General features: G+C 46.9%; 1 protein-coding gene across 7 annotated transcripts; it reads left to right on the top strand.

Annotated features, from left to right (window-relative positions):
- The first annotated feature begins 64 nt into the window (after nt 1-64).
- On the top strand, nt 65-19949 carry CPSF7 (cleavage and polyadenylation specific factor 7, 59kDa). Of its 7 annotated transcripts, XR_001145475.1 has the most exons (11): nt 67-138; nt 748-856; nt 6756-6974; nt 7802-7905; nt 8288-8460; nt 11113-11527; nt 11996-12114; nt 14182-14350; nt 14997-15164; nt 17942-18918; nt 19021-19874. XR_001145475.1 is itself a non-coding variant. In XM_004682733.2 (10 exons), the coding sequence occupies exons 2-9, from the start codon at nt 803-805 to the stop codon at nt 15157-15159; spliced, it is 1416 nt and encodes a 471-aa protein (XP_004682790.1). In that variant the 5' UTR covers nt 65-138; nt 748-802; the 3' UTR covers nt 15160-15164; nt 17942-19949. The 7 variants fall into 7 exon arrangements, 6 of the variants coding, with proteins under 6 accessions (XP_004682790.1, XP_004682792.1, XP_012580889.1 ...); XM_004682733.2 differs by having other exon boundaries at nt 65-138; nt 17942-19949; XM_004682735.2 differs by having other exon boundaries at nt 65-138; nt 8288-8433; nt 17942-19949.
- The last annotated feature ends 414 nt before the right edge of the window (nt 19950-20363 follow it).

The following is a 20363-nucleotide window of genomic DNA, read 5'->3' on the forward strand; positions in this document are numbered from 1 at the left end:
CCGGAAGTAGCGTCCGTGCGTTGTGGCGGAAGTGGCTGTGCGTGTGACGCCAGTGAAGGGGGGCGGGACCTGGGGCTGAGAGCGGTTCGCGCGCTTCGGGCCTAGTCCGGACTCGCCAGCGCCGCCGCCATATTCCCGGTAACGGGGGCGCGCGACCGAAGGCCGGCTGGGCCGGAAGAGGGCTCCGGGCCGGCGCTGAGGCGGGGAGGGGGTCGGTTGAGTTTGGGGCAGCGGGAGTCAGCGGGAGGAGGGAGGCGCGGGCCTCTGAGGGAGGGGGCCGAGGGTGCTGGGCCGGGTTTGTGGGGTGGGAGCGGGGCGGGCCTCGCCGGGGGCGAGGACTGGGCCTGGGTGGGGAGCGGAGCGGGACTCCCGGGGACTCCAGCTGGCGCCACGCTGGGCCCTAGACAGGTGCGGCGGGCCGGGGCTGCGGGCTGCGCGCCGTCGTTCTTCGGAAGCGCCGACGGGGCCCTTAGGAGCAGAGGCCTGGACCTTCCTGTCGCGCCACGGGCAGCTGCGGCGCCACTCGGGTCGGGCCCGAGGGTGATGGGCAGCGAGTCCCGCGAGCCCGGGCGACCTGGGAGAGCGAGGGGCGGCGCGAGGCCGGGGGCGGGGCGGAGCGGAGCGGGTGGGGCCGAGCTCGGCTGCCGGGATGCTGCGTCTCTGGAGACGGGAGGGTGGCAACCATTGCCCTCCTGCAGCCCGGGACCCTCCAGCCTGCTAACTCCTGCCTTTTTCTGGGTACCGCAGTGGCATCCTTTTCACTTTGTCCATTCTCCGGGCTCACGATCATCCTTCCGGAGCCATGTCAGAAGGAGTGGACTTGATTGATATATATGCTGACGAGGAGTTCAACCAGGTGAGGGCTCCTCGTGAGCATTGGGATGTATCTCGATCAGCCTGGGAATCACTTCTAGCAAATTTGCAGTGGTTCCCTGCTATGCCAGCCCATGAGGATTTGCTAGGCCTGAACACGCTTCTATCAGGTCTACAGTTTGCCGCTAGCGCAGACTTCCAAGACTTACGATCACTCCACTTAGTGTTAATTTAGGCCTCCGGGCCTAATTTTAAAGGCTTTGACTTGAGAGTAATAAAAATCAGGTTTAATAGAATGGTGAATCAACGGGTGGAACTTGCGCCCCCAGGAAGCCAAATGATGTCTATATCCTCAACAACTAATTATACTTTAAAGTCGCAGTTGTTTGCTGTAAATGTGGAGGGCAGTGTTTATACCTTTTATGAAGCGCCCAAATTGTAACTGGAGAGGTGTAGTTCCTTTCCCATAAAACCGTGCAAAGGCGCACTATAAAAGATCCCTTAACATTTACTGTCAGCTCCATTCCGATTGTTTACCTCTTAGTAGCTGGACTCCAGTTTGACAGTTCATGGATGGTTTGGAGTAGTAAATGTTATTGGCGAATATAATTTTTCAGGGGTACAAGGGCTGCTGGGAAGGGGGAAGTGTTAGACAACCAGTTAATAAGCAGGTGTAGACCTGTTCACCCCAAGTCAGATTTGTTTCCTTCTTTATGTTATGTCAGGGAACGGTATACAGAAACAGTTCTCTCATCCAGCACAGTTCTGGACTCTGGATGAAGTCAGATCTTAAGAATGTTCTACAGTCTCTGGAAAACTAGCTAATATTTTGCCTGGACTGTTTTCATTACCATTGTACTTGATAAGCTGATTTTTCCCATTGGCATCTTTCAGCGGGTACACATAAAGGCCTGGAAAAAGGATAAAAACAAGCTGAAGGAGAAAAGTTCCCTGCTTTGTCCTGACTTTTACATGCGGCAACAAAAGAGATTGAGCTATGCCATTTTCTTCACTTGGCATAAGTTAACATATAAAAGTTACTTTTAATGTACTATGCCTTTTTAACTTGGGAGATTTAGAACACACGCCAAGGTGGAGAAAGTACAGTAATAATCTTGTATGTATTACATAGTTTCACCAGTTATGCTTTTCAGTAGATAACTTCCCATGTCTCCTAAGGTAAATTATTTATCTAAATATGGTTGCTGATTGACTTAAATATAGGAAAAGTTTTTTTTATTAGAAAAAAGGGTTAATATGGGTAAAAGAAATGTTTAGTACATTAATTTAAATATAAACCACTAACTTCCAGAGTGTTTCGCATTGCTTTGAATCAGATTTTACTACTATATACAAATTACAGAGGTGTTTTAGAATGTAAGATAGCAAAGAAGTAAGTTTCTGTTCATTCTCTATTCTTAATGAAAAGTTTTCCACCCCACCTCCATCTTAATTTCCTTATCTCTGGGTTGGTATTAGTGTGCTGGTTCACTTTGGGAAACAGGGTCCTTGACCACAAGTTTGGCTACATTTGGTCTGAGAAAATTAGATATCATAGTTAATATAATGTGCAGGACATAGGCTGGTCACAGGTTTTGTCAGATGACTACTCCTTTGTCAATGTCGAAGTTGTTTGGTTAAACAGACTTTTTGGTCTCTTTAGTTAAAAAGGACTTTTTTTGCACTTGAGATAGGCCTAAGATGGTAGGTGGACTCTAGTAGATAGACATTTATACCAGACAGTAGTTGATGTTGGCAAGTTGAAGAAAGTACAGCTAATTTTGAATTTCTTATGGAAGTGAGGGAAGGGGTGCTTTTTGCCCCCAGAAATGAATTAATTTTGGGTGAAACTGGTGAAAACTACTAGAGAAATAATAAAAGTTCTGTCCGGCTAAGATTATTAGTAACAGGCTTATTCTGAAAGCAGCGAATTCAGAATAAGCTGATTCACCTCAAGCTGACCCATGCACAAGAACCGTGTATACTTCACTCCCTGGGGAAATTGAGAATAGTTCCTAGAGAGAACCCCTGATCCCTTACAGATGTGCTGCGAAAGCCTCTTTTGCAGAGCTACTTTATTCCTGTTTCAGTGGAGTCTTGGGCTTACAGCTGCTCTCTTGAGTAGGGGAGAACTCTGCAAAAGGGACTGAAAGTTGCCACTCAGCTGAGTTCTTTGTCTCTTCCTTGTCCTAAGACAAGCACAGTATGAACAGTTCTCTTCTCCCAGTAAATATTTATTGAACTGCTTCTCTTTGCTAGGCAGTGTCAGAGCTAGTGTGTCAGGGCTAGTCAGAAAGCAGGGAAAAAATGAATCCCTATTTTCAAGTGGGTCCTTGTGTTCTTTTCCATTGGTGAAGGGCAGTGGAATTTGTGAAAGATGAAAATAGTGTAAGAACAGAAGCCTTGAGGTTTGATTATAAGGAGAAGAAACAATGGAATCAAGTAGATTGCTTTGAGGGGAAAAAAATCAAGACTTACTATTTCGCTTGGATATCAGTGGAGGGGGTGAAGGATAGGAACATCAGATGTACAGTTAAGGGAAGATTTTACATAAATTCAAGATCATTTCAGTTCTTTGTTAACCACACAGTTCTGTGCTATTAAACTTTTTATTGAGTTGTCCAATTAGTATTAATGCACACTTCTTAATTTCCCTGGAACGAAACCTGCAACATCAATGCTCATAAAGCTTTTTTTTTAATTATTTAATTTGTAGAGTTAAGTTTTTCCATTGACCTAATATATCATTTCATAAATCTCCAGCTCATTTGATGACCAATGAAACCTTATGTTTTTCTTAGCAGTGGAATTAAAGTGACTTGGTGTTGCTAGCAGATTTTAGCCCAGGCATAATTTGGTACATTGTTTCTTCAGTAAAATCTTAAACAGAGTTTTCTGAGACTTCCCCATGCTTGAGAAAAAAATTTTCATCTCTGAACTGGGAATCTTGTGACAATTTTACATTCATTGAATCCATTTGTGTTATTCAAAGTAGCAAGGTAATCTGTGCACCCTGGCGGTTCAGGGGTTGATCTGTCCATTGTTTGCGTTATCTTTTCGTGTGGGCGGTTTCCTGCGTTATCTTTTCGTGTGGGCGGTTTCCTGGTAATACATTGGGTATTTGAACTGTCCGGATTTGCTCGTTCTAAACCCAACTTTTAGTGGTAATTTTTGTATTACAGCTTTTAGGCACACATCTCTGAATCACAAATACTGCATGGAAGGAATCCCAATTGGTTCCACTGACTATCCAAGATAGTGTGTTTCCATGTTTCTGTGTAAGTTCCATTTCAAGATCCTTGATCCATAAATAAAGCCCCCTGGTGTTGAGGTGGTACCCTCGAAGGACTAGAGAACTGGAGAGGATTCTGTGGCTCCTGTCCTCTCTCAAGCCACAAGGGCAAATCTCTGTACCTAGAATGAAAAAGTGATTTGTCTAGAGTTGGAATTGCTTGAGGCATAAGGACTGTGAAATGTTGTACCCACAAAATGTCTCTTAAGTTCCAGCTGCCTTTATCTTGTTACTCACCCTGTACTCTCCTAAATGTTTTTCTCTGCCTGTTCTGGTCATGCTTACCGTTTTTGATGCAAACTGCCTATTTATAGGGTTAGCTACTAGGTGATAGTTCTCATTTACCTCACTGATTCCTTTTCTTGTTCTTACGTTGCTCCTAAAAAGTTTACTCTTGCCATTCTCTTTCTGATACTTTTATGATTTAAACTCCTGTCCTCTGGAATTTCTTAGAGAAAGTTATTGACGTGTCAAGAAGCAAGTCCTTTCTCCTTCATTACCAGAAATATTCAATAGTTCTACCGTAGTGTGTGTACTTTTGGAAAAATATTTATTTGTACATACAAGAACTGGGGTGTAGGCCAGAGGTGCAGGGTTGGGGAGGTAAGCAGCAGGTGAGAGGATTCACCAGAGACAGGGTAGGGAACAGAACAGGCAGATGGACTGAAATACACTGCTGAGGGGAGCAGTGGGTGAGATAGGAGAGGTCTGCTGCGCCCTGTGGGTCGGCTCCCTGGCAGGGGATCATACTTGTGTGCTGCAGTAGCTGCTGATAGCTTCATAGTGCTGAGACTTGACCTGTTGTGCCACCAGGGAGAACCCTTAGTTTGTGTATTCTTTCATGTATTTCAGATAAGCTGAAAACTGAAAGATTGTTTCCAGAAGTTTGTGATGCTGTGCAGCTAAGACTGAAGTTAGTAATGAATCTCAGCTCTCTAGTCTTCACAATGCACAGTTCTTGTGATGATATTGAGGGAGAAAGTTACTGGAGCTGCCTGTCCCAAGCTGCATTGAAAGACATGACTCCATGCAGGGAACTGGATTAGCGTCCTCCACTGCCTCTTTACAGAAGAGTCGCAGTGACATAACTGAGCTGTCGTTAAACTTCTTCAACTATTGCTTGTCTCTTGTTCTGGCAGCGTCACCTTTAGCACTGTTGGAGCATTTTAGACTCTTCTGAAAGAATGGTGTCTGGTTCTTAAATACAGATCTGAGTTGGTGACATTGCCACATCTGGAACATTAGGTTCCTTGATACCAGAACATTAAGATCCCTTGATTGCAGTTCTTGTGGCTGTAGGATTTTGGGTGTATAGTTTTAGCTAACAGAAGACCAGAATATGGGTGATTTCTCAGACTTGAAGGCCACAGTGAGGTTCAAGTCTAACTGGATTGCATCCGCTGTTACCTCCTCATAGCAGCGCAAGCACACTCTTAAATATTATAAAAGCACAGACCTCATTTGTGAGGTCTCCACCTCAAGACCTGGCCTAATCCTAGTGGCCTCCCAGAGGCTCGGCCTCTTCGTCCCACTCTGGGTAGCAAGGTTTCAACATAGATTTGGAATGTACACATTTGGCCTATAATGTAGTAATATTGCATGATTAGGCAAAAGGTACGGCTTAAGTATCCTCCAGAGTATGCATCCAGTGTGTGGCTTACTCTGACCCGTGTTTGTGTATTCTCAAGTGTCTTTTAAGTGTAATGGAAATGTATTCGATAATGCACGTCATTTGAGAAATAGAACTTAGTAAGGGAAGACCCTCAGTTTTCCCTTTCCATTTAGTTTATTTATGTGTCTTTGATGGTTGTTAAAAAGGTGGGATTTTGTGCTGACTTTTGTAGAGTTTCTCTGAATCATTTTTGTAAATCAGTGGTTTAAATCAGCAACTCCCAATCTTTTGCATTTTGATACCAACTTTAATTTGTTCTTCCTTTGCTTTCTATTTCTTTATTTTTTTTTAATTTATATTATTTTTTTATAAATAATACAAGACGTTGGGTGTAGGCCAGAGGTGCAGGGATGTGAGAGGAGTCACCAGAGACAGAGTTGGGGGCAGAATAGATGGATCCACTGAAATCCACTGCTGAGGCGAGCAGGTGAGACAGGAGAGGTCTGCTGGGCCATGTGGGTCACTCCCTGGCCGGGGATTGAACTTATTCCACAGCAGTGGCTGGCAATAGCTTGAAAGCACTGAGACTTTAACCCCTACACCACCAGGGAGGCCTTGTTGCTTTCTATTTCTGAGTAATATTTCTGAATATAGTCTTTCTTAAGTATAACAGTAAGTTTTATTCATCTTGATACCCAGGATGTTGAAAATTTGTCACTAGTGTAATTTAACTTTAGTTTTTAGAAACTGACACTGACTAGTAATACATCTCTATGCATTCTTACTTTGTTGTTTAACCATGATATGCCTTTTCCTCACAGGTGACTAGAGCTAGAAATCTTGCAGATTTATAAACATAATTGATTGAAATAGGTTTAAATGAGCAAGTTTTTCTTACATTTTCTTATCATTGCTGGAGTAGAAGGACGTTTTGTGTGTTACTTTACAAAGTATCTGGACTCTTAGGTAAACTAGAATGAAATAGAATGGACATATGAAGGCTTGCAAACCCACCTTTGCCGACCCCTCATCTCTTAGGACCCAGAGTTCAACAATACAGATCAGATTGACCTGTATGATGACGTATTGACAGCCACCTCACAGCCCTCGGATGACAGAAGCAGCAGCACTGAGCCACCTCCCCCTGTCCGCCAGGAGCCATCTCCCAAGCCCAATAACAAGACCCCTGCAATTCTGTACACCTACAGTGGCCTGCGCAATAGGCGAGCTGCTGTCTACGTGGGCAGCTTCTCCTGGGTGAGCATGGATGACCAAAAGGCTTATGGGTGGCTGGAGGGAGAGCGCTGGGAGGTGATGGCATTTTCAAGAATGGATGTTGCACTGTTTTTGTGCTCTGATGGGGTTGGATTTCTTTTTCCTGGGATCAGGTTGGATTGATCTCTGAAAGAGAACTATCCTGAGGACGTACTGGTGCCGAAGAAAGCAATGATTAAGTGGGTAGTTGCTTTTTCTGCCATCTTGTTACAGGCCCCTGACCCTGGGGCTTTATATCCAGCAGGGTCCTCTGTGGGATGAGATTTCAGAGTGGACACCTTGAACCCTTGGTGGTCATGAGATCGTTCTGTTACAGTGATAGGTGACAGGGAGCATAGACCCTGATAGCAATAGTACACTTGGGTGTGATTGTTGTTCTGGAAGTCACTGTGTAATATGGTTTTAGGCTAGTGGTGGGTGTGGTTTTTTCCAAAATATAAAATGGATTTACTGAAGAGAAACTTCCTGGCAGTGGTCAATTCTAACCTGTCAGATCTGTAACTTAAAGACTGCTAGCAGTCAGTGCTTGATCTGATGGCCAGCTAGCCTATGGTAGTCACATTTAAAATAGGTTTTAATCTTCTTAATCTGTAAGATGGGGGCTGGGAGGGGTGAGTAGTTTTGAAATTCTGTACCTGTGAGGACAATAAGGGAAGTCTGCACTCAGGGAAACATGGATGGGCTTTGGGGTTTCCTGTGGAGGTCATGGTTGTGAGTAGAATCCTAGGTTTGGGACAGGGGTTTGGGACATTCTGGGGTGGGGGGTGTAGTTCTTGACATTTCTTCCTTTTCCATCTTGCCGGCCCCAGTGGACCACAGACCAGCAGCTGATCCAGGTTATTCGCTCTATAGGAGTCTATGATGTGGTGGAGTTGAAATTTGCAGAGAATCGAGCAAATGGCCAGTCCAAAGGGTGAGGTCTGGATTTGAGAAGCCCCTTTTAGTTTGTAACCGTTGGGATAAAGAGCTGCACCGAATTTTGACCCTGGATTTTAATCCCTCCCACCCCTGGCCCAGTTTTTCTGCCTGGTTTTGGCAAAATGCTTTAGAATGGGGACCTCGCTGCAATGTAGTGCGGTGTCCATCGCTGAGGGCAAGGAGAGCGGATTTTTAATTCCGAGTAAATAGGAAGATTGTAGGCTTACACCATTTTGTTGTTGGGAGTTTTCTGAATGTGTTTAATGTTAGTAGGATACCCTTTGCTTTACTAATCTTTACTAAAGGGGAAGAGAATATTTTGTACATCTCTCAGTTGTCTAGTAGATCTCACACATTTTTAATATTTCTTCCTCAAGGTATGCTGAGGTGGTGGTTGCCTCTGAAAACTCTGTCCACAAATTGTTGGAACTCCTGCCAGGAAAAGTTCTTAATGGAGAAAAAGTGGACGTGAGGCCGGCCACCCGGCAAAACCTCTCACAGTTTGAGGCACAGGCTCGGAAACGTGAGTGCGTCCGAGTCCCAAGAGGGGGTACGTGGAGACCATCTGTATGAAGGGGGAGTTTGTGGGTTTGTTTTCTTTGATGTAGGCCTACAAGGTGGGGCGTGGGGGGGTTGGGGGGTGGTCATGGTTGGGGGTGTGGCCAGTGATTGGGCTGAAAGTGAGGCTGTGCACGAGAGAGCTCTGTGCTGGGCGCTGGGGGTCAGGGTCTAGCTCAGTTTGCCACTCACTGTGGTGGGCAAGGCCCTTTACTGCTTAGGGCCTGTTTCTCCTTCTGAACTTGATATTGAGGTTTAAGTTTCTGGAAACTTTGAATTACATGTTCTTGTCTAAAAAGAAAAAACTGTAACTGGGCTTACCTGTAAAAACATAATACCTCTAAAGACACAGCCACCCTAATGTAAGGTGTGAAAAGATGGCCGTAATCTTGTTGCAAACATGCATTGGAAGGAATCGACCAGCAGGGCTGCTGAAGGATAAGAACTTCATCCATTCTCTAGCATTAGCTAAGAAAGAAGGTGCCCTTTTCACTACCAAACATCAGGGGAGAGCTTGCAGATGCTACTTTAGCTCAGTGGTAATGTGCCTTAAGTTCACTTACTCCCTACCGCCTGCTCTGTGCATGCCACGCCACCTTCTGATACTGACTGGGTCTCTCCTCCTGGGAAGAGGGTGCTCTGACCACCCGACTCAGTATTCTGGTCTGAGTGGCAGTTGTATTTCCCACTGTAAATGAATAAATTGGTGTTCGGTTGATGAATCAGTCTCTTGAGAGTTTGGTTAGTGTGGCTCAGTCTCCTAGAGTCCTATCACCCATGGGTGAAGTGCTAAAAGTCAAGTTTCTGAACCTTCACAACCTGGGGACCGGTCCTTGTGTTGTCCCAGCCCGTGTGGCACGGCCACCCTACGCGGCCCAGCCACCTTGGTCGTGACCCTGAAACAGCCAGCCACTCATACTTTTTTTGTATGGTGGGGAGGAGGCAGGAGATGGCAAAGTTCCATCACCTGTTCGACCACTGCTGAGGTGCTGCTCAGAAGAGTGCCTGTGTGGCGGGATGGCCCGCCAGGGCCCGTGTTGGCTGGCTGAAGGGGGACGTGTGGCTGCTACGCTGTCCTTTTAACCAGAGCACGAGCCTGGATGGCTGTATTGTGGACTCCCACCGATCTGGGCCAAAAGACACATCTCTCGACAACTCGAGTTGAGGTCCCCTCTTACTTCAGGGTCCTCTGTAACGCAGCCTCACTGACTGCCTTCAGGCGCGCGACGTGACTGCTACGTGGAGGCTGCGTGTGCCCCCTCTGGATTGTATGCACCTTAGTGTTACATTTCTTTGCTAAACGATGGTGATGGCTGAGTGCCGTTCGTATGTTCTGTCGCATACATGGGTTCTGCTAACTAATGAAGTACAGCTGGTGGACTAACTTTGCTTAGGAATGGCTGCTGCTCTCGGGGTGTGTAGCCCCGGATGCTACAGAGCCCTGCAAAAGTGGGACTGGTAAGCCAAGAAGGTCGCTAACTTTCCAGGATCATACTTGCTATACCTCCTTTTCAGTCTGCGAGCACTCAGGGAGGAAGCAGGCTGCCAGGTGTTTGGAACCTGGAGAGCAAGCCAAACACTCAGATACTCTGTGGTGGAGGAAGCGGGGTGGTCATCGGGATGGTTAAATCCACCTCCTGCTTCAGTCAGGAATTGGGGATTGCTAGCAAATTTCAGTATAGGGCCCACGCCTCTTCCTCTTCGCTCAGCTGGTGTCATCTCTCCCTCTGGCACTGCCGAGCCTCATGCTCATGTTCTGCCGGGATGTTCTGCTGGGCTCCCTTCAGCCAGGCTTAGATTATTCAGTGGAAGGGGGAGCAGGTTTAACCAACTGACTTGGCAGTGGCAGAGCCGTGTTTCTGACAGTGTGGGCATACTTTGCGCCCCACAGCGCTCCCCATGCTGAGGCGCTGCTCCCTGAGGCCTGGCCCGTGGGGTCGAGGTTTGGGCCATTGAAATGGAACGGGAGTTCCCCAGACCTGAGGTGTGCTTTGTGCCACAGGTTGGAGGCGTTCCTGCTGTCATCTGTGTGCCATCTGCTCACTCGGGGGCAGATCTTTTCTTGGCTTACCTCCATTTTCTCTTCACCATTCATTTAGCCTTCAGTCTCCCACTCTGAGTCTCTCTTCCACATCCAGGTACTGGTTTTGATAACTGGATGGAAGAAAGCCATCTTTCCCCTTCCCTTCCCTTTCTTCCCCCAAGTTCCCTGGCCAGTGTCATGGCAGACAGAAAGCCTCAGGTGTTCTGCAGGACACCGATGGTCAGCCAGTGCTGGTCTCTGAGACAGGCTCTGCACATCTGTCAGGAACGAGGGGCCTCAGGCCACCTTGAGCACAGCTGAGCAGTGGTGAGCACAGCACTGTCCCTCTCACACTGGAATCCTGCTGTGTAAGAACAGGGACAAAGCTAAGGGTAAGTTAGCTGTGAAGAAGAGTTTTGGACACAGAATCTGGCTTATTTACTTTCCGGGTTTATGTCTTCACTGAGAGCTGCCTCTGACCATTTATTCTATGGTCAAAATAAGGGCAGTAGACATTTTTTACCTTCTTTCTTAGCTACCTCATTTTGGTGTCAGATGACCTGCTGAAGGACACTACATCTAAACCATGGGCAGTGACGTTAGTTCTGCTTTGCTTCACAGGAATACCTCCCCGGGCCCACTCTCGAGATTCTAGTGATTCTGCTGATGGACGGGCCACACCCTCTGAGAACCTTGTACCCTCTTCTGCCCGTGTGGATAAGCCCCCTAATGTGCTGCCCTATTTCAATCGCCCTCCTTCAGCCCTTCCCCTGATGGGTCTGCCCCCACCCCCGATCCCACCCCCACCTCCTCTCTCCTCAAGCTTTGGGGTCCCTCCTCCTCCTCCTGGCATCCACTACCAGCATCTCATGCCCCCTCCTCCTCGATTACCTCCTCATCTGGCTGTACCTCCCCCTGGGGCCATCCCACCTGCCCTTCACCTCAACCCAGCCTTCTTCCCCCCACCAAACGCTACAGTGGGGCCTCCACCAGATACTTACATGAAGGCCTCAGCACCTTATAATCACCATGGCAGGTAAGGACCGTCTTTTTCCTTTCAGGTCCTAGCCAGGTCTAGTAGGGTAAAAAGCTTTGTTCCCCAAGGAAGTAAGTGACACTGAATTATTTTGTTTTCCCTTGTGCAAACTGTTTCCATAGTGTTGACTACTGGGAAGTAGTTGACTGTGTATTACATGCTGTTTTCACTTGGACTTTTTGGTGGTTTTATTTGCATCTAACCTCTTGATCCAGACTATGTCCTCCATATCCCTTTTAGCAGCTTGATTAAATTGAGTGCTTTAAGTGACTGGTAGGAAAGCTGTGAGTGTCTGGCACTGTTGGGCCATGCTGAAATTACAGGGTTACATGACATACGCCCTGCGTTTGCAGAGAATGTGAGCATGTGAACAGGACATCATACTGGAGAGCATAACTAAATGACAGAGGCTGTAGCATATGGGAAAGATGGGGGTGTGGGCAGTCAGGAATGCTATTATCTCTGCAGCCGAGATTCGGGCCCTCCGCCCTCTACAGTGAGTGAAGCAGAGTTTGAAGAGATCATGAAGCGAAACAGAGCAATTTCCAGCAGTGCCATTTCCAAAGCAGTAGCTGGAGCCAGTGCAGGTAACTCAATCCTTACCTTTGCTACCTTTCTCTTAACCTTTAGTTTTGTCACTAAACTGAATACCTTCCATTGGCAAGTAGTTAAAGTTGAAGCATGTTCCATTCTCAAAAGTGGCATCTTCTAAAAAGCAGTAGGTAAGCCTGATTTTATGACTCTGGAAAACTAGTGATGTTATTTAATTAGTCTGTGTCTAGATCTCCCCTCAGGAAAGCTAGCGAATACCACCTCACTGTGTTATTTGCTGTAGAATGAAATCCCTGCATCGTGATCTCAGTGACTGGCATCTGTGTAGTGAGGCAATGCCAAGTGCGGACTCTGGGTTTTAGAAGTGATGCCTCGAGTAAATGAAGACTTGACAGGGATCTGATAACATGGGCATGTGGGCGGAATCACTCAACCCTTGGGTAGCCTGTCTTGAAAGAGAGAAGTCTAAGTCTGTCTCGGGCATAAAGCAGCCCTGGTAGCTGACTCTGGCCTTTCTGTCAGTAGGTAGTGGCTGAATCAGAGCTGTGATTCTGAGTGCTCCGGGCAGACTCTGGTTCCTAAGAAAAAAGAATTCAGGAAGTTTTGGGGTTTGGTCCAGCTTTCATATCATGACATTAGTCACTCCTACCTGTGAGTTTTCCACATGAGTATCTTGTCAGATAACCTAAGATATATGTGGTGATCTAAATAGCAGCATCTGTTTTCCATCTTTGGCTACAAAATGTGGGCTCACATTATAGGTTAAAGACAGGAAAGAGTACATAACTTTTTTCACCAGAAAACTTCCATTGACATCTGAGTGGGATCTTTTTAAATTATAAAGTAATACACTATCATTATAAGTCAGATACACAAGCGTATAGAAAAAATCATCATTGTTCTTCCTCCTGATTCCTTCACACTGAGATGATCTGTATAACAAATAAGCAAATCTCTATTGCCCTCCATTTTTGTTGTTCTCATTCCAGTCATTCAAAGCACAACTATTTAAGGAATACCTGCAAAACAGGCAGAACCTCTCTGTCCTGACAGAGCTGGCTTCTCTTGTTACTAAAGCAGAGTCATGGTTTCTGTTCTCTTACTGCCTTGCACAGAGGAAGTGGCAGTCTTCGCTTTCATTGAACCCTTGTGTGTTTCATGTTTCCTGTGCATTATTTGCTGTTCTTCTTATGCTTGACTTAGCTTGGGAAAGGTGCTACAGATCCTCACCCCACGACCACCATCCCCAAACCAGGCACTGCTCACACTTGGGGTACACAGGGGCTAGTTTTTGATAGCACAGAATTTTATACACACACCCCACATGTGATTGTTTCCTATCTATTACTTGTATGAATAAGTTAAAATAGGGGTTAAAATAAGCAGACTTTGAAATGTGCAGTGTTAATAAAAAATTCTCTGTACAGGGACCACCATTAAGACCATCTTTTGCAATTTCTTGTCACCCACATTTTTTGTATGTAAAACAAATTTTTGCTTGATTTTACAAAAATGGAGTATACGCAACTTTTAAGTGCGTATTCTGGGCATCTGTTATATTTATAAAGATAATACCTACTATTTCGTGTGCCCATTCTGTATATCTGTCGCTGTGTTAGTATACTACATGGATTATTTTGTTCGCATACACATTTACATTACACATTTTATAGTATCCTATAGAGCCAGTGTTTCATAATACATAGCCAGACCTGACTGCAGGAGCTTTAACTTGTTCCTAATTCTATAGTATAACTAATACCACTGAAGCAGACATTGTTTATAGACAATAATAGAAAATTTTTAGACTTGCTGGGCTAAGAAGTGTGCTGCTTATGTTAAAGAATATTGTCAAATGGCTGCCAGACAGTGACACTCCAATTTATTCATCCATAGCAGTAGCTAACAGCATGTGTCTGATTCCAGACCGTTGAACCATAAGTGTCATCCTGTTTTGTACCTTTTATTTTGACCTCCATGGTACTGTGATTCTGTGGGACAGCTAGCTGCTCTTGGCTGTGTCCTCCTCTTGCGGTTTCCTTTTGGTTTGGTTTAGTTTACTGCCTCTGCTTATCCTTCGCCTTTCCCATCCATCCTGTCAGGGGATTACAGTGACGCGATTGAGACGCTGCTCACAGCCATTGCTGTAATCAAACAGTCCCGGGTCGCCAATGACGAGCGTTGCCGTGTCCTCATCTCCTCTCTTAAGGACTGTCTTCATGGCATTGAAGCCAAGTCCTACAGCGTGGGTGCCAGTGGGAGCTCCTCCAGGTGAGTTGAGGATCACCTCAGCCATCTCCCAGTCCCCAGCAGACTCTTCAGGCACTGGCTCGGGGGGAGGATCTGGCGAGGACCTGACTGGGAAAGAGCAGACCTGGCCCTCATGTCCTGAAAGGGAAGAAATTAGTCAGACGTTTGCATTTTTAAATGTTGTAATGTCTGGAGTCTGTGTGTGGTGAGACAGTGAGCTTATTGAGGAAAGAAGACACCCTGGTACACAGTGAAGAACATGGGCTTTGGTGCCTTGCAGACTTGATTTGAATCCCAGTTCTGCTCTAAACTACCTGTATGGCCTTGAGTGTGGAAGTTACTTAACTTTCCAAGCCTCAGTTCTCTCATTTTTAGCAAGGGACAGTAGTAGAGTTATTGGGAAGTATTGGTGCTGTTGTGAAGGTTTAGGCGAGCTAATGCATGCACATCTCTTCACCCTGCCTGGTGTACTTGTTAAGATCGCAACAAATTTAGCTGTTACCATTTTCAGAAAAAAGACTAGTTCTCAAAGAGCTAATGTCCTCAGTGTGTCCACAATAGAGGGGCGTAGACAAAGACCGGAGGATACCACAACCCAACACTCTTGGATTCGGAATGCGGAAGTGTGTGGTAGTCCCTGTGAGTGAATGGAGGGTCTTTCCCACAGGAAAAGACATCGGTCCCGAGAGAGGTCACCTAGCCGGTCCCGGGAGAGCAGCAGGAGGCATCGGGACCTGCTTCATAATGAAGACCGACATGATGATTATTTCCAAGAAAGGAACCGGGAGCATGAGAGACACCGGGATAGAGAACGGGACCGGCACCACTGAGAAAGGTGGGACAAAGCCCCATTCATGCTTGGGCTGATCTTCGTGAAAGAAAAGCATTTCTGCTAAAGATTTCTCTCTTGAAAGCAAATAAAGAGGATCGGGAACCTTTGACTTAACTGAAAATTTGAGAGGACAGATTTCCTGTTTGTCTGAGAACGCTCACCCTGAGCTTGTTCTTGGCCGTCTTAACCGGAGACAGCTTGGCGCGCTGGCTGAGGGCACAGTGTCGGCAGGCGCGTGCCAGAGTGCAGCTCGGCCCCTTCCGCCCTCCCGCTCGCTGTCCTTGGGGCGCCTCGTTTGTAAACAGAGGTAGCAGAAACGGCTCTCCCACTGCCTTGCTCAGTGTTCAGTGGGGTCCATAGAGCCTTTGGTACTCAGAGTACTTGTTGAGAAAGTTCTCAGTAAATGGGAAGACGGTTAGCTCTTAACATTGTTATATTTTAACCTCACCAAACTCCCAACTTAAAAACCAGGAATTGCAAAGTGATACCACTGTGAGTACTTTTTTTCAACGTACAGCGTTAATTACTTAAAAATTCATATAAATTTAAGATTTTGAAAATCAGGATGCTTTCATCAAAGAAGAAAACAGATAAATAAGTTGTCTTTGATAGCTTTAAAGATTTTTGTACAGGTTACTCTGCTTTGGGAAGATCTTTTTAACAAGCCAGGAGGGAACTTAGTGGCAGTAAAAAGCTTTTTAATAAAGCAAAAGCAGGAGATGGTATTGAGTGGACTACATTAGGTATTAATTTAAAGGTTAAGCTTGACTAGATCCAAGATTCCGGCTGTATCATCAGGACTTAATCTCTGCTCTTTAATTCCTCAACGCTGTTTTCCAACCTCAGGCTCCATGTTGCTGGGCTGGGTGGTGCAATGTAACATCCTTCCCGTTTATCCATGCCGACTCAAAGCAACTGACAGCATCCTTTCCAGTATATAAGAAGGAGGGTTAGTTGAATCTGTCTCTGTAGCATCCTCAGAAGTAATCTAGACTCTGGCTCGGATGATCTCTGTGGTTCATCGAGACTAGGCTGTTACGTGTCGCTTCTCAAATGGTGGCTGCACGTCTTGAGAATTCCCACTCTTTTCTGTTTGGTGTCTTGGGGATGGGTAGGTGGGTAATGGGGTGAACAGGGGAAAAGAACTCCCGCCACCTGTGCGTCCCTGTGGTGCACTGCAGTTGGAAAATGTGGCCTGGTGTCAGGCAGGTTAGACAATGGTCATGTTACTTACGTTTGCCTGTTGGTGTGACTCTGGCTTTGTTGTGGGCATTATCTGCCATTGCCTTGTAAACAGTTAGGGCTCAGAGTTCTTACTGTCTTCTCTGGGGGACAGATAACTGGGAAAATAAAGACTTACTAATATTTTTTACCTGCTTCCCTTCTGTATGCTTAAACCATTAATTTATGCCACAAAATCTTAGAATGTTTGACATGACTGAAATCTAGGACATCCCACATAAAGCCAAGTAGGCTATAGGTTCTGGCTACCTTTTTTCTAGATGTTGCAATCAGTTGAGTTCTGGAGCTGCCCACATACTCTCCGGAAAACACAGTTGTATTGGTGGGGGAGCAGCTTTGACCTCATCCGTTCATCCCAGGGAGTGACAGTCTGGCACCAGTGTGGGTCTTTGCTCTCATCCCTCTGTAGCAGTGTCAGCCTTTTCTTTTTCTGGTCTGAATTAGCATTGCTGCAGGTGTTCCTTGCTGTCTAGAATCACCCCTCTCCTGGAGCACATGTCCTTTGATGCTGACCAGGGGAAGAGGGTAGAGGTCCTGGCCACTGGTGGGTGTCTCTCCCTTTTGCCTTGGGGCTGTTTTATTTTCTATAGTCCACTTGATCAGGGTACACTCTGAAGATTGTTACTGCAACGTTGTAACGAGGAGAGAGCTTACTGGGAGCCTTCGTGTGGCGGAGATGTAACAGTAGGCTTAATGCTACCTTCCCATCGGGCAGCTCTTACCTGTGTTTTTAGATTTCTTGAGTGCTGATTGTCTTTCCTATCCATGCTCTGCTGGGTATTTTGGCCTGGCTACATCACTCTTGCTCTTGGTGTATTTCTTGGACCTTTACTCACATCCATCATATGGAGGAAGATGCAAAATTTCTTGCATTTTGATACAGCTTAAAAATCTCTGACTCGGGTGCATGTGGTACACGCGTGTGTATGTGTGTCGGCACAGACACTGGGTCTGTCTGAACCAGGGCTGCTTTAAAGGAAGAAAAAGGTTTAGGCGTTTCCTGTGTGAGTACATCTCTGTGCCAGACCACCTTGCGTGCTTGGGAGTCCATGGATATGGTTACGGACACACTTTCTTAGTCCGTGTCCCTCCCATTTCCAGATGTTTGCCTTCCCCTGAAGGTAAGCTATGACTTGCTCAGAAAGATCTTCTGCAATAGCACTTAAATTCTGTTCCCCTTTATGGCAGTTTTTCTTAAAATGCAGTTTCTATACTTTTCCAGCCAAACTCTCCTTTTCAAACTGCATTGAGGCCTCATTTCATTGTGTTTTGCCACTGGCCTTAAAGAAGACGTAGCTGCTTTTTCCTTTGCGCTCACTATAGTTTCTGACCAGTCCCCCAGCACTCCCAGCCCAGCCACTCCCGGCCTTGCCCTCTTCCTTTTACTTCCTCCAGACTTGCACTCTCAGCCTGCATTCCTTAATTTGTATGTTGTTATTTTAGAAAATACCAGTGTAATTTACAGGCACCTATAAATCTGAAAGGAACTTCTTCCTAACCTGTGTTTTCCTTTTTCTCTTCTGGTGTTCTCATCGCAGGAGTCTGGTTGGAAGCAAATTTTTTTTAATGGACTTGCATCTCCTCACCTTGATCAGGACTAAAGGACGGAGGCCACTCCACCCCTCTCTCCCTTCCTCTAAACCCCAACTCCCTCGACACCCAGGGAACACCCTCTGCCGTACAGAATTGAAGACTGCCTGGCAGCTCTCCTAATCGCATACCTCCTGTTTGCCAGGGGAAATAACCGAAAGACTTGGTGTAGTTGGGAGGGGTGGCAGACAGGAGAACACAGTCCAGGCCCCTGGTTTTCATAGAGAATGGTGCTTTGTCCAAGGAAACATACGAGTTTCTGATTCTCCAGGAGCAGTTCAGTGGTGAGGTTAGTGGGAAGACTTTCTTCCCAGAGAAAATGGATCCTCCACATGGGATGTGGGAGAGTGACTGGGTGTGCCAAATATATGCCCAGGGTCCCGCCCTCAGCACTGCGTTGGAGGGGCCAAGAGGGTCCAAACCCCTGCTAACATACCACTTACTTGTCGAACTCCTTTTCCTCCCCAGCCTTTGAGGCAGCCCATGAGGACAAATTACCTTAGGAAAAGCTACTCTTGTTCTTGCTTTTCCCTTTTACATAGTGACGGTTTGTTTCCCTGACCCCCAGAGGGCTGAGCCTTCCAGTTCCCTGCTGCCCAGCCTCCTCAGTGGATGAAGCAGAGAAGGCCCATAAGGCTGCTTTCTGCTGGGGAGTCTGGCAGAGCGAGTTACCACCCTCTGCTGCTTCGTGCTTGGTTACCTCTTGCAATAACCAGCTGACTAGGTGTTCTTTCCCTGGGGCTGTTCCGTTCCAACTCTGTAGCCCTTCTCCAATAGGCTGCTTCCTTGTTTTAGAGGAAGGCACTGCCATTGGGAGTGGGGACATCAGACCTCAGCAGCAAAGAACGCCTGTGAAGTCCCAGAGGAGCAGGGAGGAGCAGGCTGGGCAGGACATGGCCGTGCCCGCAGGCCCTGTCCGCGGCGGGTATGCATGCGGCTTGCGTCCCGGTACACGCTTCTGCTAGGTGCGGGAGGGTCTGGCACCAGGAGGGGAGCGTCACGGCTTTGGTGTCTGTCCACCTTTCAGCTGGTGACTGGACGGCTCCTCTCAGTCTGCCTGGAAGTGCTTCCTGCCTCCGACGAGGCACAAGGAAGAGGTGGAGCCTGACTTGAGTGAGCTCATCTCCGAGTTCCGAGGCCCGGCAGTCTGGGCTGTTTGCTACACAGCACGTGGACTTGTTTCCCCGTGACACCCACTGTGCTGTGGCTGCTGCTGAAGGACACGCAGCGGCGGCGCCCTGCAGGGCCCGCGGGGTCACACCGCTCTGCGGCACCTCCAGGGCTCTGACACCTGACATAAGAGATGTGGTGCGTGAGATGAGACTTGGCGTGTGAGATGTAGGGTCCCCGGAGACCCCCTGGCTCAGAAGGAAAAGACTGAGCTGGACTGAACCCTTCCTGCCCTGCACGTTTCTGACCTAGCCCTTAACTGGTCACAGGGACCCAGGGGCTGGTGACGCTCAGCCCTGGCACAGAGGCTCCAGCCTCGTCGCTCCCCCGCCTCCTGTCCCCACCTGGACTTCGGAACATGGCACCCTGCCCAGCCAGCCCAGTGTTAAGTGACGTGCGGATCCTTGAGAGCAGCTCCGGGTGTCTTTTTAAAGTGTAGAGAAAACCAAGTAAGGTGACAGTTAAAGGAAAATATATAGAATACCAGAAAAGCGGTTTACCCGGAGATCTTTTTTCTCCCCATTTTTGTTTTGTTTTTATTCAGTGACACAATTTTTTAGTTTTATTTCCTGATAGCAAAAGGAAGAAAGAAAGAAAAAAAAAACCAGCCCTCAGAAGGCCGAGGCCCCCGTCCCCCTGTTGTCGGTGATTCGTTTGTCTTTCTGATAGGTTGAAAATTGTGTAATAAACTTGATGACGCTGTCAATCTTTTATACTGCATTGTATTTTTTTTCCTTTTGTAACAAAATATTTTTAAATAATAAATGGGGTGAGCTGTTTTGTGGATTCTGCATTGAATAGATTTGTCGAGGTGTCTGGGACATGGGCTTGGGCTGACGGTAGAGGCTGTGGGTGGTAGTGCAGCCGAAGAGGCCTCTGGGAGGCCACTAGTGCTGGCCTTTGTGCCCTGGGAAGTTTAGCTTACTCCGCCCTCCACCTAAATGGCCTGAGTGAAGAATTCCAAGCCCAGGATGGCTGAGATTTATCCTCAGAGTAATGTCCCACTTTGGGTTCCCTCTAGCCCACTGGCAGCTCCAGGCAGGGAAGCCTCCCTGCCAGGAGTCAGATGATTGCTAATGGCTGCTTGTACCCACTTCTAACCTGGGCAGGCAGGAGGCACATGTGAACATGCTTGAACTGCTATGTAAACACGAGCTAGAATTAGAAAGCCGAGCTAAAAGTGTGTGCTGCGTTGTGGGA

This window comes from Condylura cristata, unplaced genomic scaffold (assembly GCF_000260355.1).
Source record: "Condylura cristata isolate star-nosed mole 26May11 unplaced genomic scaffold, ConCri1.0 scaffold00015, whole genome shotgun sequence".
In the NCBI taxonomy this organism is placed as follows: Eukaryota; Metazoa; Chordata; class Mammalia; order Eulipotyphla; family Talpidae; genus Condylura; species Condylura cristata.

Coding starts and splice junctions, on each gene's coding strand:
- CPSF7 (XM_004682733.2), top strand. CDS start 803: ATGTCAGAAGGAGTGGACTTGATTGATATATATGCTGACGAGGAGTTC. Junction 8,461..11,112: donor CGTCCGAGTCCCAAGAGGGG/GTACGTGGAGAC, acceptor TTTGCTTCACAG/GAATACCTCCCCGGGCCCAC. Junction 12,115..14,181: donor AGTAGCTGGAGCCAGTGCAG/GTAACTCAATCC, acceptor CCATCCTGTCAG/GGGATTACAGTGACGCGATT.